The sequence below is a fragment of the Anthonomus grandis genome, chromosome 10, assembly GCF_022605725.1.
Source record: "Anthonomus grandis grandis chromosome 10, icAntGran1.3, whole genome shotgun sequence".
Lineage (NCBI taxonomy): Eukaryota > Metazoa > Arthropoda > Insecta > Coleoptera > Curculionidae > Anthonomus > Anthonomus grandis.
Genome location: NC_065555.1, coordinates 3,673,214 through 3,693,714, shown reverse-complemented (window position 1 = coordinate 3,693,714; position 20,501 = coordinate 3,673,214). Strand labels below are relative to the sequence as shown.

The window sequence follows — 20,501 nt, the reverse complement described above, 5'->3', positions numbered from 1 at the left end:
CCAACAGATCAATCAACATATCAAAAGTACTATTGACGTGTTTTTCAGTGTTGCCAACTATGAAATTTCAGAATCAGAATATCAGAATCAGAATACAAAAGTTAAGCCGGCCCCAGACGATGTGTGTATTCGGCGAATGTATGTATCTTCGTACTGCGGCTTCGGCTACGCTTCCACACGCTGCGGCATTCGGGATATATTCCACATCGCATCCTTGCTGGCAAACGTTCGCCACAGGGCCTCAGTTATAGAACAGTAGCGGAGAGGAGTGGTAGTGGTTTTTTTAAATAAAAACTCACCAAAAATATTATACAAAAACACCCGCTGCTAAGCTTGTCGCGACTCTGACGTAAGACAAAATAGGCAAATAAGTGTGCGTAGCTAAGCACACCGTCTGGGAGCTAACGCGAATGAGCGCGACCTCCTTTGATGCGTGCCCTAAAACCGACAGCAGTTCGGATAGCGGCCGAATGCCGAATGATACACGCACTTGACCTCCCACATGCTCCGCGGAATACCGCGAATGCCGATCGTTCGCCACATACACACATCGTCTGGGGCCGACTTTAACCTCACAATTCTCCAGATTTCACCAAATACTAGGTCAGTGGAGGAGAGGTTACTTAGTAGTTTTTAAACCAATCAGAAGCTCGCATTGATTTCCTGCACTTCCCTGCAATAGGACATCCTGTGAATTTATTTAAATTTTTTTTGAAGCTACAGGATTATTATGGAGACCAATAAATAAGGCAATTAACAATATAACAATAATTAGCTTTGGAATTCTGTTTTGTAGTCTATAATTCGATTTCTACTGATAGTCTGTGTTCTGTAGTCGATTTAAAATCGGATGGTACCGATGAAGCACGACACTTAATGTTTCTAGGCTTTTATAGGCAAGTATTTTTTTTATTTATATATTAAATTTAAAAAAGTTTATTTCAACCAGACAAACGACTTCATATTTTTAATACAAACATCATTATATTAAAAAGAAATTACAATAAACTTAAGCTTTAACCACCGCTTTTCCCATATTTCCACCCTTGAGCATATCCACGAATGCCTTGAACATATTCTCGAAACCTTCGGTGACCGTTTCATGGTACTTCAGTTTTCCTTGTTTGATCCATTCGGTGTTTTGTCTGATCCCCTCCGTCCATCTTGACGCCCATCGGACCACTATGAGCCCTTCCACCCTCAACTGTTTCGATACGATGGCGAATTGGGGTGCGGGAACTAGAAATTCACTTAATTAATTATTCTAATAACACTAATTTTAATTACCTTTAGGTATTTCTTTCTCATTGTAATAAGAGATGGCGCCGCACACAGCTACTCTACCAAACTCGTTCATTTGGTTCATTACGATTGTGCTGATTTCACCCCCCACCTAATAGCAATGAATTATTGTTATTACATTAATTAATTATTGAGAATATCATACGTTATCGAAATAGCAGTCCACGCCCTTGGGGGCGGCTTTCTTCAAAGCTTCCTCCACATTATCGGTTTTATAGTTGATAAAACTGTCAAAACCGAGTTCGTCGGTCAGCCATTTGCCTTTTTCGTCGGATCCTGCGATACCCACCACTCTGCAACCTAAAAAGAACGTTTGTCAGACTACCGGTTTAATGTATCATCAGTGTTTGAATGTTCTTGGAATATTTGATATTGAGGTAAACCTGAAGATCCTGAGGATGGATTTGAGGGTAGAATTGTAACTCTAGAGTTAAAAATTTGAGTGGGTAGTTTTGCAGAATTGTGCCAACGCTCAGTTGCTAGAATGAAATGAATGACAACTTGTATAATACTAGACATGACTAGAACATTGCAACGGCCATAGATATTAGTCTAATAAAAGTAGTATAGTTACTGCTAATAGGATGGTTTCTATTAATGTCTTTAAGGTAAGTTGCTTATTGGTATAAAAATTGAAGTTATTGGCACTATATTCACCAAATGTCTCCATTTTTCTTCATTAAGAAAAAGAAATATGTCACAGAATTTTAATCCATAAACATATACATTGTTATCAATAGCTTCTATAGCAAGATCTGGTAAGTAGTTTTATTTCTTTGAATCCCAGAATGTGCTTTAACCCAGCAGAATGATAATATTCTTTTGTTAAAAGATAGATTTGTAAAGTTCTGTAAGATTTTAAACATATAATTGACTTTGTCTTTACACTGGTGTACCTTGGATGTGGTGCAGGATTTAACTATATTATATCTAATGTAGATATATGCCAACGTTACATTACTTGATGCCATATTTCTCTACAGGTAACTAGAATAAAAAAGGTGAACCTCGCATATATTCCAAACTTACATACAATAGTTAAGGCACTATTAATCAAACATATATAAATTTCATAACATCTATTGACCCACGGAATACGCCATGCTTACCTTTAATTTTAGCAATTTGTCCAACAATACTTCCCACTGCCCCGGCGGCTCCGCTTACCACTACAGTTTCGCCAGTTTTCGGCTTGCATATCTCCAAAAATCCAAAGTAAGCGGTATTTCTAACAAAAAACAATAATTATATGGTTTAATGATTAATTGGGTAGGCTTGATCTTACCCCGGCAAACCCAAGACCCCTAGGGCCAAAGACAAAGGTAAGTCGCCCAAATCCGGTAAAATCGTGGTGGGTAATCCGGAAAAGGCGTCTCCGCTGTTATCGTTCGCGATCGTGTGAGTTCGCCACCCGTATTGTCCGATCACGTATTTTCCAACTGGAAATTTTGGGTTTTTGCTTTCAATAATCCTAATAAAGGATCCAAATTATAAATTCATTTTTTTTTCGGAAATTTCACTCACTTTCCCACTTGGGATCCGATCATGGTTGTATTTACCTCACTTCTTGGCATGTAGGCTCTCATGTATGGGTCTACACTGAGGTAGACTGCCTCTACTAGGAAATCTAGAAAGAAATTTTTTTTTTTATGTTTTTAATACACTAAGACAATTTTTCTAAGAACGCATAAGTGATAGTTCAATATACATACTGGGAACATTCTTTCTACTTTAAATTAATGGTGGTGTAGAGTTAGAATGAGAATATTCGTAGTGTGTAAATAAGTACATCGACAGAAAGTGAATAAATTTAATATTTATAAACTTAATAATAATTTAAATTTTAAGGTAAAAAAAAATCATAAGTCCCCGGACTAAGGCGAGAAATGGCACACCATAATCCGTCAAAGTGAAACAGACCATCTTATGCGAGGACGTAGTGCGTCAAAATGAGACAGAAAATCCGCTGCGATGACGTCACATGCTTAAGAGTCTTGTAGTCCGAGCGTATAGGCAAAAAAATTTAATTGTTTGGAAATACAAAAATGGATTTTTTAAATTTCTATTGAAATATATTTAAATTTTCAATTTTTTATTATAAACGCCCCCTTTTGTCGAAAAAGTTAATTATTAGAATTTAAAGGAAAAAGGGGAACACTAACTAGTTCATCTAATGCGTCAAAGTGAGTCAGAAAATTTTCAGAAAAAGTCTTGTAGTCCGGGCGTAGGAAATACACAAATCTAACTTTCTTGTTTTATAAAATTTATTGAAATTCACGATTTTTTTAAATAAATGCCCCTCTTTTGATAGAAAAGTGAATTATTAACATCTAAAAGTGAAAAATATCATAAATCCTCCAAAGCGCAAGCCCAAATTAACACTTTCAACGCCTTTTGACCAAAAAGAGCGTAGAATTAATTATTAATATTTAAAGTCAAGAAGTATCATATCTCCTCGAACTATGGCGTGCAACTGGTCCACGCAAATAAGTGAAATAGAAGATCTGATACGACAACGTTAAATAAGCCAAAGCGAGACAGAAAACATAATGCTTTCAGGTTAGGTCTTTCTGTCTTAGGTCTCTTTAAATAAAATTTTACGCCCATCAAATGTTTAATATATGAATGACTTCAGGGTGAAATTAATATTGAAAACTACTCTACTGACAACCTCATGAGACACACCTTGTATATATTACAAAACCAATACTCACCATTTTCCTTTAGGTCAGGTAAGGTTTCCTCCTGTAAGACAATATCGGTTTCCTTGGGGAAACCCTCGCTACGTTTAGCCAAAATCCATTTCTTAGCAACCACCATTTTGTTTAAAATTATTTAATTAGCCACTTAAAACAAAAAAAAAAACAAGTCAATTAAAGCGCTCGATTGGGAAACAACTAATAAATATGTGTGCGTCAAGGTCCGTTTTTGTAGTTTTAGAGGAATTTTACGGTTATCATTAAAATCTCTTATGATAATTATTATGGCATGACAAGTTTTTTTCTAGATAAATATTATTTACGTGAGTCGTTATGTTCGTTAGACACAGTTAGTACAGAGTGTCCCAGAAAAGTATTTGGTAACTTATAGTAAGCTGTCAAAAATCTCTCGTATAATATATTGACAAGAGTGTCGTATGCTACTTGATTTGTCAATCCCAAGCATGTGTTATAGTGAGAAACATACTTATGTCTGTTGTTTTCTTTTGTCAGAAAAATTGAATGACAAGTACTGGTTACCTCGAATTCGAAACGTCGGATTTTATTAAAAGTTCAGGGAGAAAGTGTTATTTATTTTTAAATAAAGGCGGCAAAATCCTATTGTCTAGCTATTAAATTATGGAAATCCATGGAAAATGCAATTAATTACAATTGCTATGGCAAGCAAACGTCACTTTTGACGTTTAATTTACGCCCCATACGTCATTTGTCAAATTATATACCACCCCATCGCAGTATCTATGGAAAAATCATTATCTCAGTTGTCAAATTAATATACGGTATAATCACAATATATGATAGATACAATTAATGGCGCCATCTTGGATTAAGAAGTCAATTTAAAATATTAATAATAATTTACCTGACATAGAGTAATAATAATAGTAAAAATACGAGAGAGTGAGAGAGAGAAAGAGGGAATTTGAATGAAATATTAACGTCATCAAATTAATACACAACAGGATCGTATTATTCGTGGAAGAGCCCTTATGTTATTTCAACACAAATTTGCATATACGTCATGCAAAAATTTGCTATCCTAGTAAAAAAACCATAGAAAAATTATTATCCCGGTTGCCACAGCGACAAACTTCAATAATTCGACTCTTGACATTTCATTGACACATACGTCAAAATTCCATGGAAAAACGATTATGACTCTAAACTATTGAATTATAGATGACTTAAACGTAGTATCAATGAAAAGAGTAATTTATCGTAGTTGGCATGGCAAGCAAACGTCACCTTTGACATTTAATTTACGTCATTTGACTAGTTAATTAATATAGGCCCTCAAATTACGCGACAGTTTTACCATATATAGGTTCTAATGGCGTAGATTAAGAAAGTCAGTTAATTATAATAAATCGTTCAGGTGGGACAAAAAAGAAAGATGGAAGAAATTTCAATTTAATATTAACTTCGTTAAATTAATAGACAATTTGATCGTAGTATACATGGAAAAGTTATTATCAAGTATTCCATGGCAAAAATTTGACATTACGTGTTTTTTGTCAAACTAGTACACGATTTATCGCATTATCCTTGGAAAAGCCATCATGTGACAGTTCGAAACAAATGTCAACGAGCGCCATTTTAAATTTAAAAAATCAAGATGGCGGTCAATTGTCATTCAGCTGATTACAGAGAGGGGACAATTTTAATGTGAGTTTATTATACAATTTAATCGTAGTATATCTAGTAGTATATCTGGAAAGTATGTTAAAACTAAGTTTCTCTTTATGTATACTAGACCGAAAACCAGTGTTGCCAAGTAAATAGATTTAAAGCCAAAGATTGGCTTCATTTAAAATCATTTATTGTCACAAAAATCTCGAGAAATTCCGTTTTTTAGTAAAGGTTTACCTCAGGCCTGGAAAAATACTTTAAACCAGTTAACACTGCCCACACTTCTATTTAGAAAAAAAATTAACCATAGGCAGTCTTGCCAACTATGAATTAAAATTGTTTTGACTATAGGACTATTAAGGAGACAAAAGTAAATCAGTTAACAATATAACGACATTATAATATAACGATATAACTTCCTCTGGATCAAATCTGGGATTCTGTTTATGTACTCTAACAATCGATTTCTACTGAGAGGTCTTTCTTTAGGCGATTATAAAGACTGACAAGGACGACACCTTTATAGAAATAGGATTCGACAATCCATGGAGTTCCGACAGGGTTTTTGCAGGGCAGGGGTTGAATTGAATTGAATTGAATTGTCGAACAGTGGGCTGCCAAGGCAGTTGTGCATATAGGCCTCCTGATGGACCCGTCATGCCCCACCGGGGTTTACCAGAGCCCAACGGCCTTAGAGAAACCGATAAGGCTCTCTGGTCTGAAGGACTGACTTAAAGTCACTCGGTACACTGAAAGTGTTACCCAAGTATTTGAACCTGGCGCGCGTGAGTGCTAGGCACTCCCCGACTACATGGTCAACGGTTTCATCCTTCTCACAGCACCATCAGGATTCCGGGTTGTCCGCAATACCGATGGCTTCTTAAGTGCCAGTGACCGGTTAAAAGACCTGTCACTAGCCGAATTTCGCGTCTTTTTAGGCGTAGTAGATTTTTGGTGAGACAGGCAGAGGGCCCACCTATGTGCGCTTTGGCCTGTCTCATACCAGGGGACTCAGTCCATCTTCGGTGGGTCCACTTGTCCAGCAGACCCTTCATTGACCGCAACGCATTTGGCGATACCAACTATGGGTTCCGGCTCCATCGGCACATTCGCGATTCCCAGTCTGGCAAGAGAGTCCGCTTCCTCATTACCTGCATGGCCTGCGTGGCCAGGTATCCAGACGAGCTCGACCCTGCAGCCAACCTGTACCAGTTTTTTGCTACATATTTTCCAGCTATATATAAATGACTTTAGGAAACTAATATTAAAAAATATTATGAGAAATACCCGTTTTTACGATCCTTATTGCGAAAACTATACTTACCGTCATCCTTTAGTTCAGGTAAGGTTTCCTCTTGTAAGACGATATCGGTTTCCTTAGGGCAACCCTCGCTACGTTTTACCAAAAAAGTGGCGTGCTCCCCCAGCGAATATGCCCTACTGGTATGTGGGATCCCACCACAAAGCCCTGATCCAGCTTTGTTATTCATTCTGGAGCCATCTGTGTACCAGATGGTCCCCCTATTTAGCAATGCATGTCTGTTGGAATGCTGCCACTCCTCTCTGCCTGCAATGTGCGTCACGAATCCCTCGCAGTTCACAGTTACTGGAGCCATGCAGTCACTGCCCATCAGAAGGAGAGGACATCCCTGTATGGCCGTTGACAAAATTTTTGCGTGACCGGTCTCGCCAGCACGTAGTTCGCCGAGGACGTATAGCCTGTACGCAGTCTTCAGTGCCTCGAATTGCACAACGAGGTCCAGAGGCGGAAGGCTCAGCAGAGTCCCAAGCGCTCTAGTTGGCGCCGTCCGCATAGAACCCGTTATGCTGAGACATGCAAGACGTTGGACTCTGTCCAGTTGAGCACGAATTTTCGCTTTCTTTGTACATGGCCACCAAACGATAGCCCCATATGTGAGAAGAGGTCTCACAATGTGCGAGTAGATCTAGTGGAGGATCTTAGGAGACAGACCCCAGGTTTTGCCGAAAGCCCGCCTGCAAGCCCATAGCGCGCAGGTGGCCTTCTTCATTCTGGTGTCTGCATGATCGTGCCAGGAGAGTTTGGGATCTAACTTGATTCCCAGAGATTGAACTGTCCTGGAGTAATGCAGCTGCACGCCACCTAGGGATATAACAAGGGGCGTGCCAAAGTTACGTCTCCTCGTGAATAGTAGGAGCTCTGCTTTTTTTGGGGTAAATCCTCAGACCCCCCGAGAGAGGCACTATATGTCCACCATACGCAGGGCTCTCATCATAGGGCCCCGCATTGAGACGGCGTCTCTCCCTGGGCAAAGGATTACCAGATCATCAACGTAGGCCTGTGTGTATAGGCCAGCATTGTTTAAAAGATTTATCAGGCTGTCGACCACAAGGTACCACAAGGTAGGGGATAATACTCCTCCCTGCGGGCAGCCCCTAGCCGCCAACGTTTCGACAATCTCGTTGTTGAGCTGGGCAGATACATGACGTTTCGAGAGCATGGCCTCTATCCAGCTAACCAAACAGGGTTCTGAGCCGCGGCTCTCGAGGGCAGGGGATTATTCGTTCAGTATTTAGCATGTGGATCTGGTGCTACATACTCAATGGAATATATTCTTTTACTGCAAAACCCTACATAATTTTTTGCTAGGATTCTACAACAGTAATTAGATTTCCTAATTAGAATAAACCTACTTTGTCTTAATTAATGAAAATATCGATTAAAAGAAAGAAGTGTTTACAATAGCTAGTTCAGAAGAACAACGATGTAGATATTTAATAAACACACTAGACATTCTCTAAATCAAATCAAGTTCATTTCAACCAGAACAAATGACTCTATATTTTTGGTGCAAACATCCTTATATTAAAAGAAAAGTGACAATAAACTTAAGCCTTAACCAGCGCTTTTCCCATATTTCCACCCTTGAGCATATCCACAAATGCCTTAAACATATTCTCGAAACCATCGGTGACCGTTTCATGGTACTTCAGTTTACCTTGTTTGATCCATTCACTGTTTTGTTTCATCCCTTCCATCCATCTCCCTGTCCATCGGATCGCTATGAATCCCTCCACCCTCAATTGTTTCGATACGATGGCGAATTGGGGTGCGGGAACTAGAAATTCACTTAATAAATCATTCAAAATACATTAATGGTAATTACCTTTAGGTATTTCTTTCTCGTTGTAATAAGAGACGGCACCACATATCGCTACTCTACCAAACTCGTTCATTTGGTTCATTACGATTGTGCTGATTTCTCCCCCCACCTAATAAAATAAATTATTATTATTATATTATTAATTAATTATAAATAATATTATACGTTATCGAAATAGCAGTCCACGCCCTTGGGGGCGGCCTTCTTCAAAGCTTCCTCCACATTATCGGTTTTATAGTTAATAAAACTGTCAAAACCGAGGTCATCGGTCAGCCATTTGCCTTTTTGGTCTGAACCAGCGATACCGACCACTGTGCAACCTAAAAAGTACGTTTTTCAGACTTTACTAGTTTAATATATCATCAGGGCTTGAATGTTCTTGGAATGTTTGATATTGATGTAAGCCTGAAGATCCCGAGGATGCATTTGAGGGTGGAAACGCAAGATGGACGGTTAGTGTGTGTTTGGTTTAAGAAAAGGTAGCAAAAGGTAAAAAAAAATATGAATGTAGTGGTCTAACAACAGTATAGATAAAAAACTATAAATCACCAGTCATGAAACACTCATTGAAGTGATCAGTCACACAAAGAACTGTATGTGCGCAGTCCTATTTTTTTATTTAATTCCAAACTGATTTTTCCCCATAATGTTTTTATAAGTACCTATTTATTAATCGAAGTCTTCTAACCTAGTCCACTAATTTAGAGACAGTACTACAGACCTATAATTATTAAGTGATTTTTTATCTCCTGATTTGTCTAAAGGTGTTACAATGGAGTGTTTACAATTTTTTGGAAATGTGCTTGTATTAAAGATTAGATTAATAAGATGTAATAAAAAAGCAGATATGCATGTTTTTTTATTAATTTGGCTCCTATTTTCTCAACTCCGGGTGCAGCATTGGTTTGAAGTGATTTAGAGATTTCTTCCATTTAGTGTAATTGGTTCAAGGAACATTGACTTCTAAGCCAACTGTTCTTGACTGTCTTTGAATATTTTCTTGCAATAATTGGTTTTTTCTAGAAGGGGCTCTAGGGAGATAAAGGGAATTTCTTACTGTATCATTTGATATATGAACGTTTCTTGTACCCTAGAAACTTTCTGAGTTTTTGCCATAACTTCGGAGCCACTTGAAAGATTTTCATCAATTTTTCATACTAATATAGCAAAATTTCTGAGGATGGGTTTGGCAAGCTGACAGTAATTTTTTGAATGTCACAGGTCGCCTCTCTTTCATCGTCTTAGGTAGAGTGACAAGTGACATTTATTTGTTTGTCATTACTGGAGTCTAGGGACAGTAATTTTGATGGAAGTATGACGACAATTGTATATGGATTAGGAAGGTGAGTTAATAATTTAGGTAATTAAGACACTTTTGGTCAAACAAATAAAATTCCTGGAATAAAACAGAAACACATAATTCAGAACATCTATTAACTCACCGAATATTTTATGCTTACCTTTAATTTTAGCAATTTGACCAACGATACTTCCCACTGCCCCGCCAGCTGCGCTCACCACCACAGTTTCACCAGCTTTCGGCTTGCACAACTCCAAAAAGCCAAAGTAAGCGGTATTTCTAACAAAAAACAATAGTTATAAGGTTTAATGATTATTTGGGTAAGCTTGATCTTACCCCGGCATACCCAAGACCCCTAGGGCTAAAGACGAAGGTAATCCACCCAAATCCGGTAAGATTCTCGTATGGAATCCGGAAAATTCGTTTCCGCTCACGATCGTGTGAGTTCTCCAACCGTATTGTCCGATCACGTATTTTCCAACTGGGTATTTTGGGTTTTTGCTCTCAATGATCCTTATAATGGATTAAATTTATAAATTTTTTTTTTTTTTTTTAAGGAAATTACACTCACTTGCCCACCTGGGATCCGATCATGGTGGTATTTACCTCACTCCTTGGCATCATGGCCCTCATGTATGGGTCTACACTAAGGTAGACCGCCTCTACCAGGAATTCTGGGAAAAGAATCATTTGTTTTCAAATGTTCTTCATTTCCTAATATTGAATTTATAAATATTCAATATACAGGAAATATTCTTTTCATTTAAATACAGGGAGTATCAGGAAATTTTGGGGCGTTCATTCTGAGAATGAGAAATTTTTTTTATTCTAGTACATTTTTGGACTAACTTCATCGATATTATCTTTAGGCCTTTAATCCAAGAAGATCGAAATTATTATTTTTTTTTAATTAAAAAAATGTCATTAGTCCTCGGACTAAAGCGAGCAAATGGGCACGTAATAAGTTATAGAGAAAGAGAAGATCCGATACGAGGGCGCAATGCGTCAAAGCAAGACAGAACGTCCGATACGATGACGTCATGGACTTGGGAGTCTCGTAGTCCGAGCCTATAAGGATGAAAATTATATTCTTTTTTAATACACACATTTTTCTCTAATAAAATTTAGAGTAGGTATATAGGTCCTTAGTACACCAAAATATCTGAGGTGCATTTTCATTATTCATACTGAGATTTAATTACAGTGTCTTAAAACTATATTTAAATGATTTACAGCACTTTTACTTTCATTCTACTCATATTAATTTCATTATCTAAAACGTATTGACTTATTTTTACATAAATGGGCCAAATCAGACAAACGTCCAAAGGACGTTATGTTAAACATTACCAATTTAGTGACTTAACCTAAAAATGACATCTTTCAACTTTTATTCCAGCATCACCTTACGTCATTTCAAATTCTTCATTCCTGATCAATAATTCATACGTAAATACCTGAATCTCAAACAACGACGCATATAAAAACATTTAAAACCGAAATCATTATACATATTCATTAAATTTATCGCAACATTTCTTATAACAGACGCTAATTTTTAATAAAAAAGCTAATTATTACTATTTAGAATCAAAAAATGTCATAAGTCTCCGGACTAAGGCAAGCAACGTAATGCGTCAAGGTGACACAGATCATTCGACACGTGAATGCTATGCGCGGAAGCGAGACAGATAATACGGTGTGATGACGTCATATGCTTATGAATCTTTTAGTCCGAGCGTATAGGGATAAAAATGATTTTTTTTTTAAACACATATTTTTTTTGATATTCATCATTATTGATTGAAATTATCGGTTTTTGCTATACAATGAAACAATCCTCATGATCAGGGCCTTAAGATCAAATTTTAGGGCCGATCAATTTTTTAATAATTGTCTACTATATATATATATATATATATAAATGACTTTAGGAAAGTAATATTAAAAACTAGGAACAATATTATGAGAAATACCCATTTTTACAAGCCTTATTGCGAAAACTATACTTACCGTCATCCTTTAGTTCGGGTAAGGTTTCCTCTTGTAAGACGATATCGGTTTCCTTAGGGTAACCCTCGCTACGTTTTACCAAAACCCATTTTTTAGCAACCACCATTATGTTTTTGTAAAATTAATTAAGTACCCACTTAAAATGAAAAAAACGAATCAATTAGGTTAAAAAACGAACTCGATTTCAACAGAACTGTGAAATGTGAGTGTCAAGGTTCGTTTTTGTAGGTTTTGAGGAGATTTACAAGCACACGGTTATCAACAAAATCTTCATTCATTGATAATTACGGCATGACAGGTGTTTTTTTCAGATAATTATTATTCACGTGTTTATAAATAAGCGTAATATCCAGGGAAAAATCATCATATCTCAAACGGCTATGGCGATAAACGTCAATCAATGTAATTTTGACGTTAAAATTACTTGTACGTCATTTGTCAATTACGGCTTAATCGTAGTATCTATGGAAAAACCATTATGACAGTTCACAACAAAATATGGTTGCGGTGGGCGCCATCTTGAATTAAAAAAGTTAGTTGTTTATAATAAATCGTTGAGGTGCAAAAGACGGAGAGAGAGAGAGAGAAAGAAAATTTGAATTAAATATGAACGTCATCAAATTAGTACACACCCGGATCGTAGTATGTTAAATTGATATTAAATTAATCGTAACGCCCATGAACAAATCATATGACAGTTTTAAAAAGTCAAGATGGCGGCCATGGGTCTATCAAGCGGAGAGGAGGAAACACAAAGTTGATAAAATCAAGGATCACTTGGATGGAAAATTATTATCAAGTCGGCCATGGCAACAAATTGACATTCCGTTTACACATATGTTAGTTGTCAAAATTATTACACGACTGATTGTATCCGGGGATAAATTATTATGACAGTTCTCAGCAATTGGCGGCGTATTAGATTTATTAAAAAAAACAAAATGGCGGCTAACCGTCATTCCGGTCGTTAGAGAGGGGGGAATTTTACCGTCATTTTAGTCATTCATTTAGGTACTGTTGATTTTTGACGTTCCATTTACATATGCGTCAGCTGTCAAATCAATACACCAATGATTATCGTGGTAGCCATGAAGAACCTATTGTGACTGTACAACAATTATGGCGCCATCTTGGATTTAAAAATAAACAAGATGGCGATCATTCGTCATTCAGGCGGTTTTTTTAGGCACGCTGTGTATATATTTACATTATCATAGGCACTCAAGATAATTAAAGCAACTACTTAATGGATTTAATCTTGAAACGCGAAAACAAGGACATTTCAGGACCAAGACTGATGTCCGACACCTTATTATTACTCAATTTAATCGAATTTAAAGGCAAAGATGACGATATGTTTTCGAATTGTCGAACAGTGGGCTGCCAAGGCAGTTGTGCATATAGGTCTCCTGATGGACCCGTCATGCCCCACCGGGGTTTACCAGAGCCCAACGGCCTTAGAGAAACCGATAAGGCTCTCTGGTCTGAAGGACTTAAAGTCACTGAAACCGTGAGTGCTTGGCACTCCTCGACTACATGGTCAACGGTTTCATCCTCCTCACAGCACCATCGGCATTCCGGGTTGTCCGCAATACCGATAGTATGGAGATGGCTTCTTAAGTTAAGCCAGTGACCGGTTAAAAGACCTGTCACTAGCCGAATTTCGCGTTTTTTTAGGCGTAGTAGATTTTTGGTGAGACAGGCATCAGAGGGCCTACCTATGTGCGCTTTGGCCTGTCTTATACCAGGGGACTCAGTCCATCTTCGGTGGGTCCATTTGTCCAGCAGACCCTTCATTGACGCGACCGCAACGCATTTGTCGATACCAACTATGGGTTCCGACCCTCATAATGGTCGTTTCTTTTTATTGCAAACTCATCATTATATTGGAAAAATCATTGCAGAAATAAAAAAGCAAATAATTAAAATAAAGTGGCCACAATGAGTAAAAAATCAGATAACTTACACCAAATACAACGTGACTTAGATATTATATGCACTTTAATTGTATAAAAATAAATTTTTATCTTCAAGAGGGTCATAAATCAAGACTGTAATCGTTAATTTATTCCATACAAATAATTAATTACCTAAAAAATAAAATGGTGAAAGCAAAAACGTACGTCCTGAAGGAATACTTCCAAGGCTTCCCGAAGCCCACTGACATTCACCTGGAAGAAGAAGAGCTCCCGGAAATCCAACAGGATGGTAACTCCCCTCTTTTTCTTAATAAATCACTCGCATTAAACCGAAATTTCATTGCAGAATTCTTAGCGGAAGCAATTTACTTAAGCGTCGACCCTTATATGAGGAAATATGTGGCCAGACAACCACTCAATTCCATCATGGTAGGCACCCAAGTAGCCCGGTAATTTTTCAATCTATTTCTCTTTAATTCATGATAAAAAAAATGTCATTAAAGCATTACAGAGAGCAAAAACCCCAAATTCCCTGTTGGTAGACATGTCATGGCTCGATTCGGTTGGAGGAGTCATACAATCCACAATGGGGAGCCAGATGGTGCTGGGGTAGCACCATTTTTATTACCGGAGGATGACATGGGGGATCTACCGTTGTCTTTGGCTATTGGGATGTTGGGAATGCCCGGGTAAATTCAATAAATTCAGCATTAAAAAAGTATCAAAAATTGCATGACATAGTACTTAAAAGTTTATTCTAGGCACTCAATGAGACACTCTACAATACTCACTATACCATTTAGTCTAAACTCATCTAGAGTATTCTCTTTGACTGCCTGAAATAGTCTTTGAACTACTCTTCCAGAAGAGTAAAGTCTTATTTCAGGACCATTCCTCACTAAATGACTTTTTCTTATAGGAGCTCTGCTTATTTTGGATTGCTGGAAACCATCCACCCTAAAACTGGTGAAACTCTGATTGTCAGCGGTGCAGCTGGAGCTGTTGGCAGCCATGTGGGGCAAATTGGCAAAATTAAAGGTCTATATGTAATTTCCAACGTTTTTGGTCTAAATTTTCCCATATTTAAGGTCTGAAAGTGATCGGAATAGCAGGTTCAGATGAAAAAGGGGAATGGCTAACGAAAGACTTAGGCTTTGACCACTTTATCAACTATAAGACTGATGATATTGATAAGAAATTAAGGGAATATGCACCTGGTGGGGTGGAGTTATATTTTGATAATGTATGAGTGTTTTTCAACTTAGGGAAAATTGTAAAAATAGAAGGTTTTTTCAGGTTGGAGGCGAGGTTACCACCCAAGTACTAAAAAACATGAAAACCTTTGGAAGAATCAGTGCCTGTGGTTCTATTGCTGATTATAATGAACAAATTCCAAAAGGTGATAATTCTTCCATCTTCAAACTGAGGAGGGATCTTTACGTACTTTTTGTTGTTTATTTAGCCTCAATGATTCAGCCTGCCATGGTCTTTAATCAACTGATGATGCAGGGATTCCAATGTATGCACTACAAGAACCGATGGGATGAAGCTTTTAAGCAAAACCTGGAATGGCTCAAAGAAGGGAAATTGAAATATAAAGAAACCGTCACCGAAGGGTTTGAAAATATGTTTGACGCTTTCGTTAATATGCTTAAAGGCGGAAATGTTGGAAAAGCCATTGTGAAAGTCTAAGAATATACAGTAATAGTATTTTGGTTTAATGTTTTATTTAGGTTAGCCTTGATGATGCATAACCACCGTCTATAGATTACAATCAGTTACACCGTCTATAGATTACAATCAGTTACAGTTGTAATCTATAGACGGTGACTATACCATGCTAATTCTGTTTATTCTGAATTTTAAAATTTGACGTTACCAATGTCATTTTGAAATTATTATCGACCTCATGACAGTGGCGTCGCCCAACGTACGGCGGCCATTTTTTTTTTGAAGCTCCAATACCGGTTAATAATTTCGCAAAAAAATGGCATAAAACTGACTCGGATAGACCCAGAACCGTCCCACATCATTCCTTATATTTCAAACATTCGATTTTATTAAAAACCACATGTGGTTTCCTTGTCTAGCGTTCAAGAAAACCGTTAAAAGTTTGACGTTTACCGAGTCAAATTATTTTCGGCGCCATGACGGTTGCGTACGACCGCGTCGCCATGGCCATCATGGCGGCCATTTTGAAAACCGTCTACGCACGTCACAAGATCGTTTACTTCAAAGACACGCCCACGTCGACTATATTATGCAATTTCCCTATTGTATAATTTGACGTTTACTAATGTCATTTTTAATTTATTATTGGCTCCATGACGGTTGCGTCGTCCTACGTACGGCGGCCATGTTGGTTTTTTGAAACTCCTTTAACGGTTTATAATTTCGTTAAAAAAATGGCATAAAACTGACTCGGATAGAGCCAGCACGGTTTCCACATCATTCCTTAGGTTCGATTTTATTAAAAACTAAATGTGGTTTCCTTGTCTTACGTCCAAGAAAACTGTTAAAAGTTTGACGTTTAATGTGTGAATAAATGAGCGACGCCATGACGGTTGTCAATCACAGCGGCCATTTTGAAACCGCTTACGTCACGTAATATTGTTTACTTCGAAGACACGCCCACACATCAATAAAAAAGAAGGAGAGCATAATATTTTAACCATTTAATTTATTATCATTATTTTTGTAATTTGTTGACTATAACATGCTAATTCTCTTTATTCTGAATGTTAAAATTTGACGTTACAAATGTCATTTTGAAATTATTATCGACCTCATGACAGTGGCGTCGTCCAACGTACGGCAGCCATTTTTTTTTGAAGCTTCAATACCGTTTAATAAATTCGTTAAAAAATTGCATAAAACTGACTCGGATAGACCCAGAACCATTCCCACATCATTCCTTATGTTTCAAACATTCGATTTTATTAAAAACCAAATGTGGTTTCCTTGTTTAGCGTCCAAGAAAATCGTTAAAAGTTTGACGTTTACCGAGTCAAATTATTTTCGACGCCATGACGGTTGCGTACGACCGCGTTGCCATGGCAATCATGGCGGCCATTTTGAACTGTCTACGTCTCAAGAGTGTTTTCTCTGAAGCCACGCCCAAGAGACGGTGGTGGGGGGGGGCTTATGTGAAGCAGGATCGTAATAGAACCAAAAAATATGTAAGAATTTCTTATGCATTTTATTTACTATTAATATTTAAAAAAATGACGTTTATGCAGCATGACTGTTTCGCCATGGCACAACCGCGGCGGCCATTTTGAAATTGCCTACGTCACAAGACTGTTTACTAAGAAAAGGGTGGGGCTTGACATGGGTCCAGGGCCGTACATAATAAAACAAAAACAATTTAAGAATATATTAAGTATTTTATTTTTAATAAATAATTGAAAAAAAAACTTCGATTGATTAATAAAACACAGTTCACGGTTTGTAGGTATTTTGATTCAAAAAATCGGTAAATATTCATCATATCAAAAGGAGTTATTACTTAATTACTATTAATAATTCAGTATTATTGTTTACTTGACAAGATTCTGCTGATTACTATATAATATATAATATTATATACCTAATTTACTAAAGGACTTATGTACAAAATAACACAAAAAAAAAACATATTTATAGAATAAAACTCAAAATTATTGGCTGGGGGAAGGGAAATGACTAGAGATTGAGCTTATCCTGATTTGGCCACGCGATTTTCGCGTCTATCCTCTTGTAGGCGAGCATCGTGTGCTTTCCTTCTTTCATGAAGTCTTGGGGGCATTCGTTGTCCATCAACATCGTTTCTAAAACAAAAGAAAACACTCTATGACGTGGCAAATTTGACGCTCATTTTTCTAAAATATTACATAGTCGTTCACCCCAGAACATGGAATAGAATATTCTCTGTATATCCAGACATCATTTCCCTTAAGAGGCGACTCTGTGACGTATTATATTTGAAACGTCATTTTGCACGTCACCTTAACATTACTGGGACGTTAAGTGACGTCACTGCATTTCAGACGTTTTATCTAGTTGGCTGGGTTCATTTAAAACGCTTGAGTTCTTCATCTCAGTTATTTAAGTGACGTCAAGAGTTATTTAGTTGGACTGAGAATCATAGATGGCGCTTAGGAGCTACTGAGAATATTCTCACAATTTTTAAATTTCCCGCCAAATGACGGCATTAGAATTCAAGTAAAATTAGGACGCGTCTAACTTCCAAAGCACACTTGAAAATTGCTGAATTTGTATCTTTTTCAATACGTTGAATAAAGATGAGAGATTTAAGATCACAGCGCCACGACGGTAGAATTTCTAGGTATTAAAGTTGGCGGGAATTTTGAAATTAAAAAAAATTGTTCAGTAACATATTTCGATATTCAATTCAAATTACCCGCCCATTATTACCGAAAGAAGTAGATTTCGGATGCTTCCAAGGCACACTTTACAATTTCTAAATTTGAATCTTTCACAACGAGTGGAACAAAAAAGCGAGATTCGAATTGAGATCGCAGCGCCACGACGAGATAGAATTTGTATTAAAATTGGCGGGAATTTTGAAATTGAAGAAAATAGTTCTATAACGTATTATTTAAATCAATTTACCCGAGTAAAAGTAGGATGCTTCCAAGGTACACTTTACAATTTCTAAATTAATATTCTTCGGATGGCGGAATTTTTTCTCTCTAGTCTATTCCTGAGGAAGGTTTTGAGGATAAAAACGTCGTTCTAGATTAAAAACTTTGGTAGTTAAGGCAGTTTTGGCAGAGGCATATTTTTTTGCTAATTTTCTTAGTAAATGTTCACTATTCCTAGAAATATTTCGTGAAATAATTTGATTATTATTAAAAGGGTGTAAGGCAATGAAAGAGAATTTCTTACCCAATAAGTTGATAGGAGAACAATTCTTGTAGCTCAAAAACTTCCTGAGTTAGAGGCAATTTTGTCTGCCAAGGTCCTGGACCAATCGAATTTGAGGTTATTAAAACACTTACGGGAACATCAAGATTTTTACTCATTAGAGGGCATTTTTGGGCATAACTTGGGAACTACTATGAATATTCTTATAATTTTTTTACAATAATATACAAGGATTCCTGAGGATGGATATAGGAGTAAAAACGTCGTTCTGGATTAAAAATTTTAGTAGTTATAGCAGTTTTGGTTGGGGCATGCTTTTTTGCTAATTTTCTTAGTAAACGTTCACTATTCTTGGGAATATTTCATGAATTAAATCAAATATTTTTAAAAAGACTTTAAGCCAATGAAAATGTATTTCTTACTTAACAATTTGATAGCAGATCAATTCTTGTACCTCAAAAACTGTCTGAGTTAGAGGCAATTTTGTCAACCAAGGACCAAGAGCCACTATATTTAAGGGCGTTAAAACACATATCAAGTTTTCTAAACATTCGTGGACATTTTTGGGCATAACTTGGGAACTACTGTGAATATTCTCATAATTTTTTCACAATAATATACAGGGATTCCTTAGGATGGATATAAGAGTAAAAACATCGTTCTGGATTAAAAATGTTGGTAGTTACAGCAGTTTTGGTTGGGGCATGCTTTTTTGCTAATTTTCTTAGTAAACGTTCACTATTCTTGGGAATATTTCATGAATTAAATCAAATATTTTTAAAAAGAGTTTAAGCCAATGAAACTGTATTTCTTACTAAACACTTTGATAGCAGAACAATTCTTGTACCTCAAAAACTGTCTGAGTTACATACAATTTTGTCTGCCAAGGTCCAAGAGCCGCCAAATTCGAAGTTTTTGAAATACATACGGTAACATTAAAATTTTTATCATTAGAAGATCTTTGGAATTTATTTGGAATGCCTGGAATAAAATTTTAAATATACCCAAAATTTTTTCCAAAAAACTGGAACAAAGTAAAAAAAATATGCAAATGCTTTTTAGAGATAAAAGATACATCGAAAATCTGGAATAAAATGAAAAACTGATCTTAGGTTCCCGAAAAATATAAATATCTTATATATCTGGACGAGCAAAATCATTCCAAGATCCTGGACTATTGTTAAAAACGATGTCAACTGCTTGGTAGAAAAAAAATTACAATGAAAAACTGATTTTAATTTCCTGGACAACATGAAAACTAGTCTCAATTCCAGGAAGATAGAAATAGCTACAGAAGCCTGGAATTTCATAAAATATTATTTCAAATGCCTGGAATAAAATTTCTCTAATTTTAATAATTTGGGAAGCACTGAGAATATACTTATAATTCTTCGCAATAATATGAAGGGATTCCCGAGGATGGATACTTTTAGTTGAGTCTAATTTTCTTAGTAAATGTTCACTTATCTTGGGAATATTTCAGGAAATAATCGGAATGTTCTTAAATGGATCCTAGTCAAGGAAAGATCATTTCTTTCCTCACAATTTGATATATAAAAGTTTCTTGTATCTCAAAAACTCTCCGATTTATAGGCAAATTTTGTCA

General features: G+C 36.6%; 3 protein-coding genes across 8 annotated transcripts in view; 1 reads left to right on the top strand and 2 right to left on the bottom strand.

The window, feature by feature from the left end:
- Positions 1 to 962: 962 nt before the first annotated feature.
- On the bottom strand, positions 963 to 12,317 carry LOC126740889 (prostaglandin reductase 1-like). Of its 2 annotated transcripts, XM_050447059.1 has the most exons (8): positions 12,108 to 12,317; positions 10,666 to 10,768; positions 10,431 to 10,607; positions 10,255 to 10,373; positions 8,960 to 9,114; positions 8,798 to 8,903; positions 8,630 to 8,749; positions 963 to 1,119 (listed from the first exon to the last, which is right to left on the bottom strand). In XM_050447059.1, exons 1-8 carry the CDS (start codon positions 12,211 to 12,213, stop codon positions 1,010 to 1,012), a joined length of 996 nt encoding a protein of 331 aa, XP_050303016.1. In that variant the 5' UTR covers positions 12,214 to 12,317; the 3' UTR covers positions 963 to 1,009. The 2 variants fall into 2 exon arrangements, with proteins under 2 accessions (XP_050303016.1, XP_050303015.1); XM_050447058.1 differs by lacking the exons at positions 8,630 to 8,749; positions 8,798 to 8,903; positions 8,960 to 9,114; ... (2 more) ...; positions 10,666 to 10,768; positions 12,108 to 12,317 and adding exons at positions 1,288 to 1,393; positions 1,448 to 1,602; positions 2,412 to 2,530; ... (1 more) ...; positions 2,827 to 2,929; positions 4,017 to 4,226 and having other exon boundaries at positions 963 to 1,239.
- Positions 12,318 to 14,085: 1,768 nt separating this feature from the next.
- Positions 14,086 to 15,741, top strand: LOC126740890 (prostaglandin reductase 1-like). The gene is made up of 7 exons (XM_050447060.1): positions 14,086 to 14,315; positions 14,373 to 14,475; positions 14,530 to 14,715; positions 14,946 to 15,064; positions 15,115 to 15,269; positions 15,323 to 15,425; positions 15,489 to 15,741. Exons 1-7 carry the CDS (start codon positions 14,210 to 14,212, stop codon positions 15,716 to 15,718), a joined length of 1,002 nt encoding a protein of 333 aa, XP_050303017.1. The 5' UTR covers positions 14,086 to 14,209; the 3' UTR covers positions 15,719 to 15,741.
- Positions 15,742 to 17,392: 1,651 nt separating this feature from the next.
- LOC126741686 (protein sprint) overlaps positions 17,393 to 20,501 on the bottom strand; it is a 188,003-nt gene continuing 184,894 nt past the window's right edge. For all 5 annotated transcript variants that reach the window (XM_050448215.1, XM_050448216.1, XM_050448217.1 and 2 more), the window contains one exon: positions 17,393 to 17,835. In XM_050448215.1, the coding sequence (XP_050304172.1) occupies positions 17,711 to 17,835 (125 nt within the window). In that variant the 3' untranslated portion in view covers positions 17,393 to 17,710. The remainder of the gene's footprint in view (positions 17,836 to 20,501) is intronic.

Coding starts and splice junctions, on each gene's coding strand:
- LOC126740889 (XM_050447058.1), bottom strand. CDS start 4,122: ATGGTGGTTGCTAAGAAATGGATTTTGGCTAAACGTAGCGAGGGTTTC. Junction 2,531..2,587: donor GGGGTCTTGGGTTTGCCGGG/GTAAGATCAAGC, acceptor GTTTTTTGTTAG/AAATACCGCTTACTTTGGAT. Junction 1,240..1,287: donor TGAGAAAGAAATACCTAAAG/GTAATTAAAATT, acceptor GTGAATTTCTAG/TTCCCGCACCCCAATTCGCC.
- LOC126740890 (XM_050447060.1), top strand. CDS start 14,210: ATGGTGAAAGCAAAAACGTACGTCCTGAAGGAATACTTCCAAGGCTTC. Junction 14,476..14,529: donor GTAGGCACCCAAGTAGCCCG/GTAATTTTTCAA, acceptor ATGTCATTAAAG/CATTACAGAGAGCAAAAACC. Junction 15,065..15,114: donor GCAAATTGGCAAAATTAAAG/GTCTATATGTAA, acceptor CCCATATTTAAG/GTCTGAAAGTGATCGGAATA.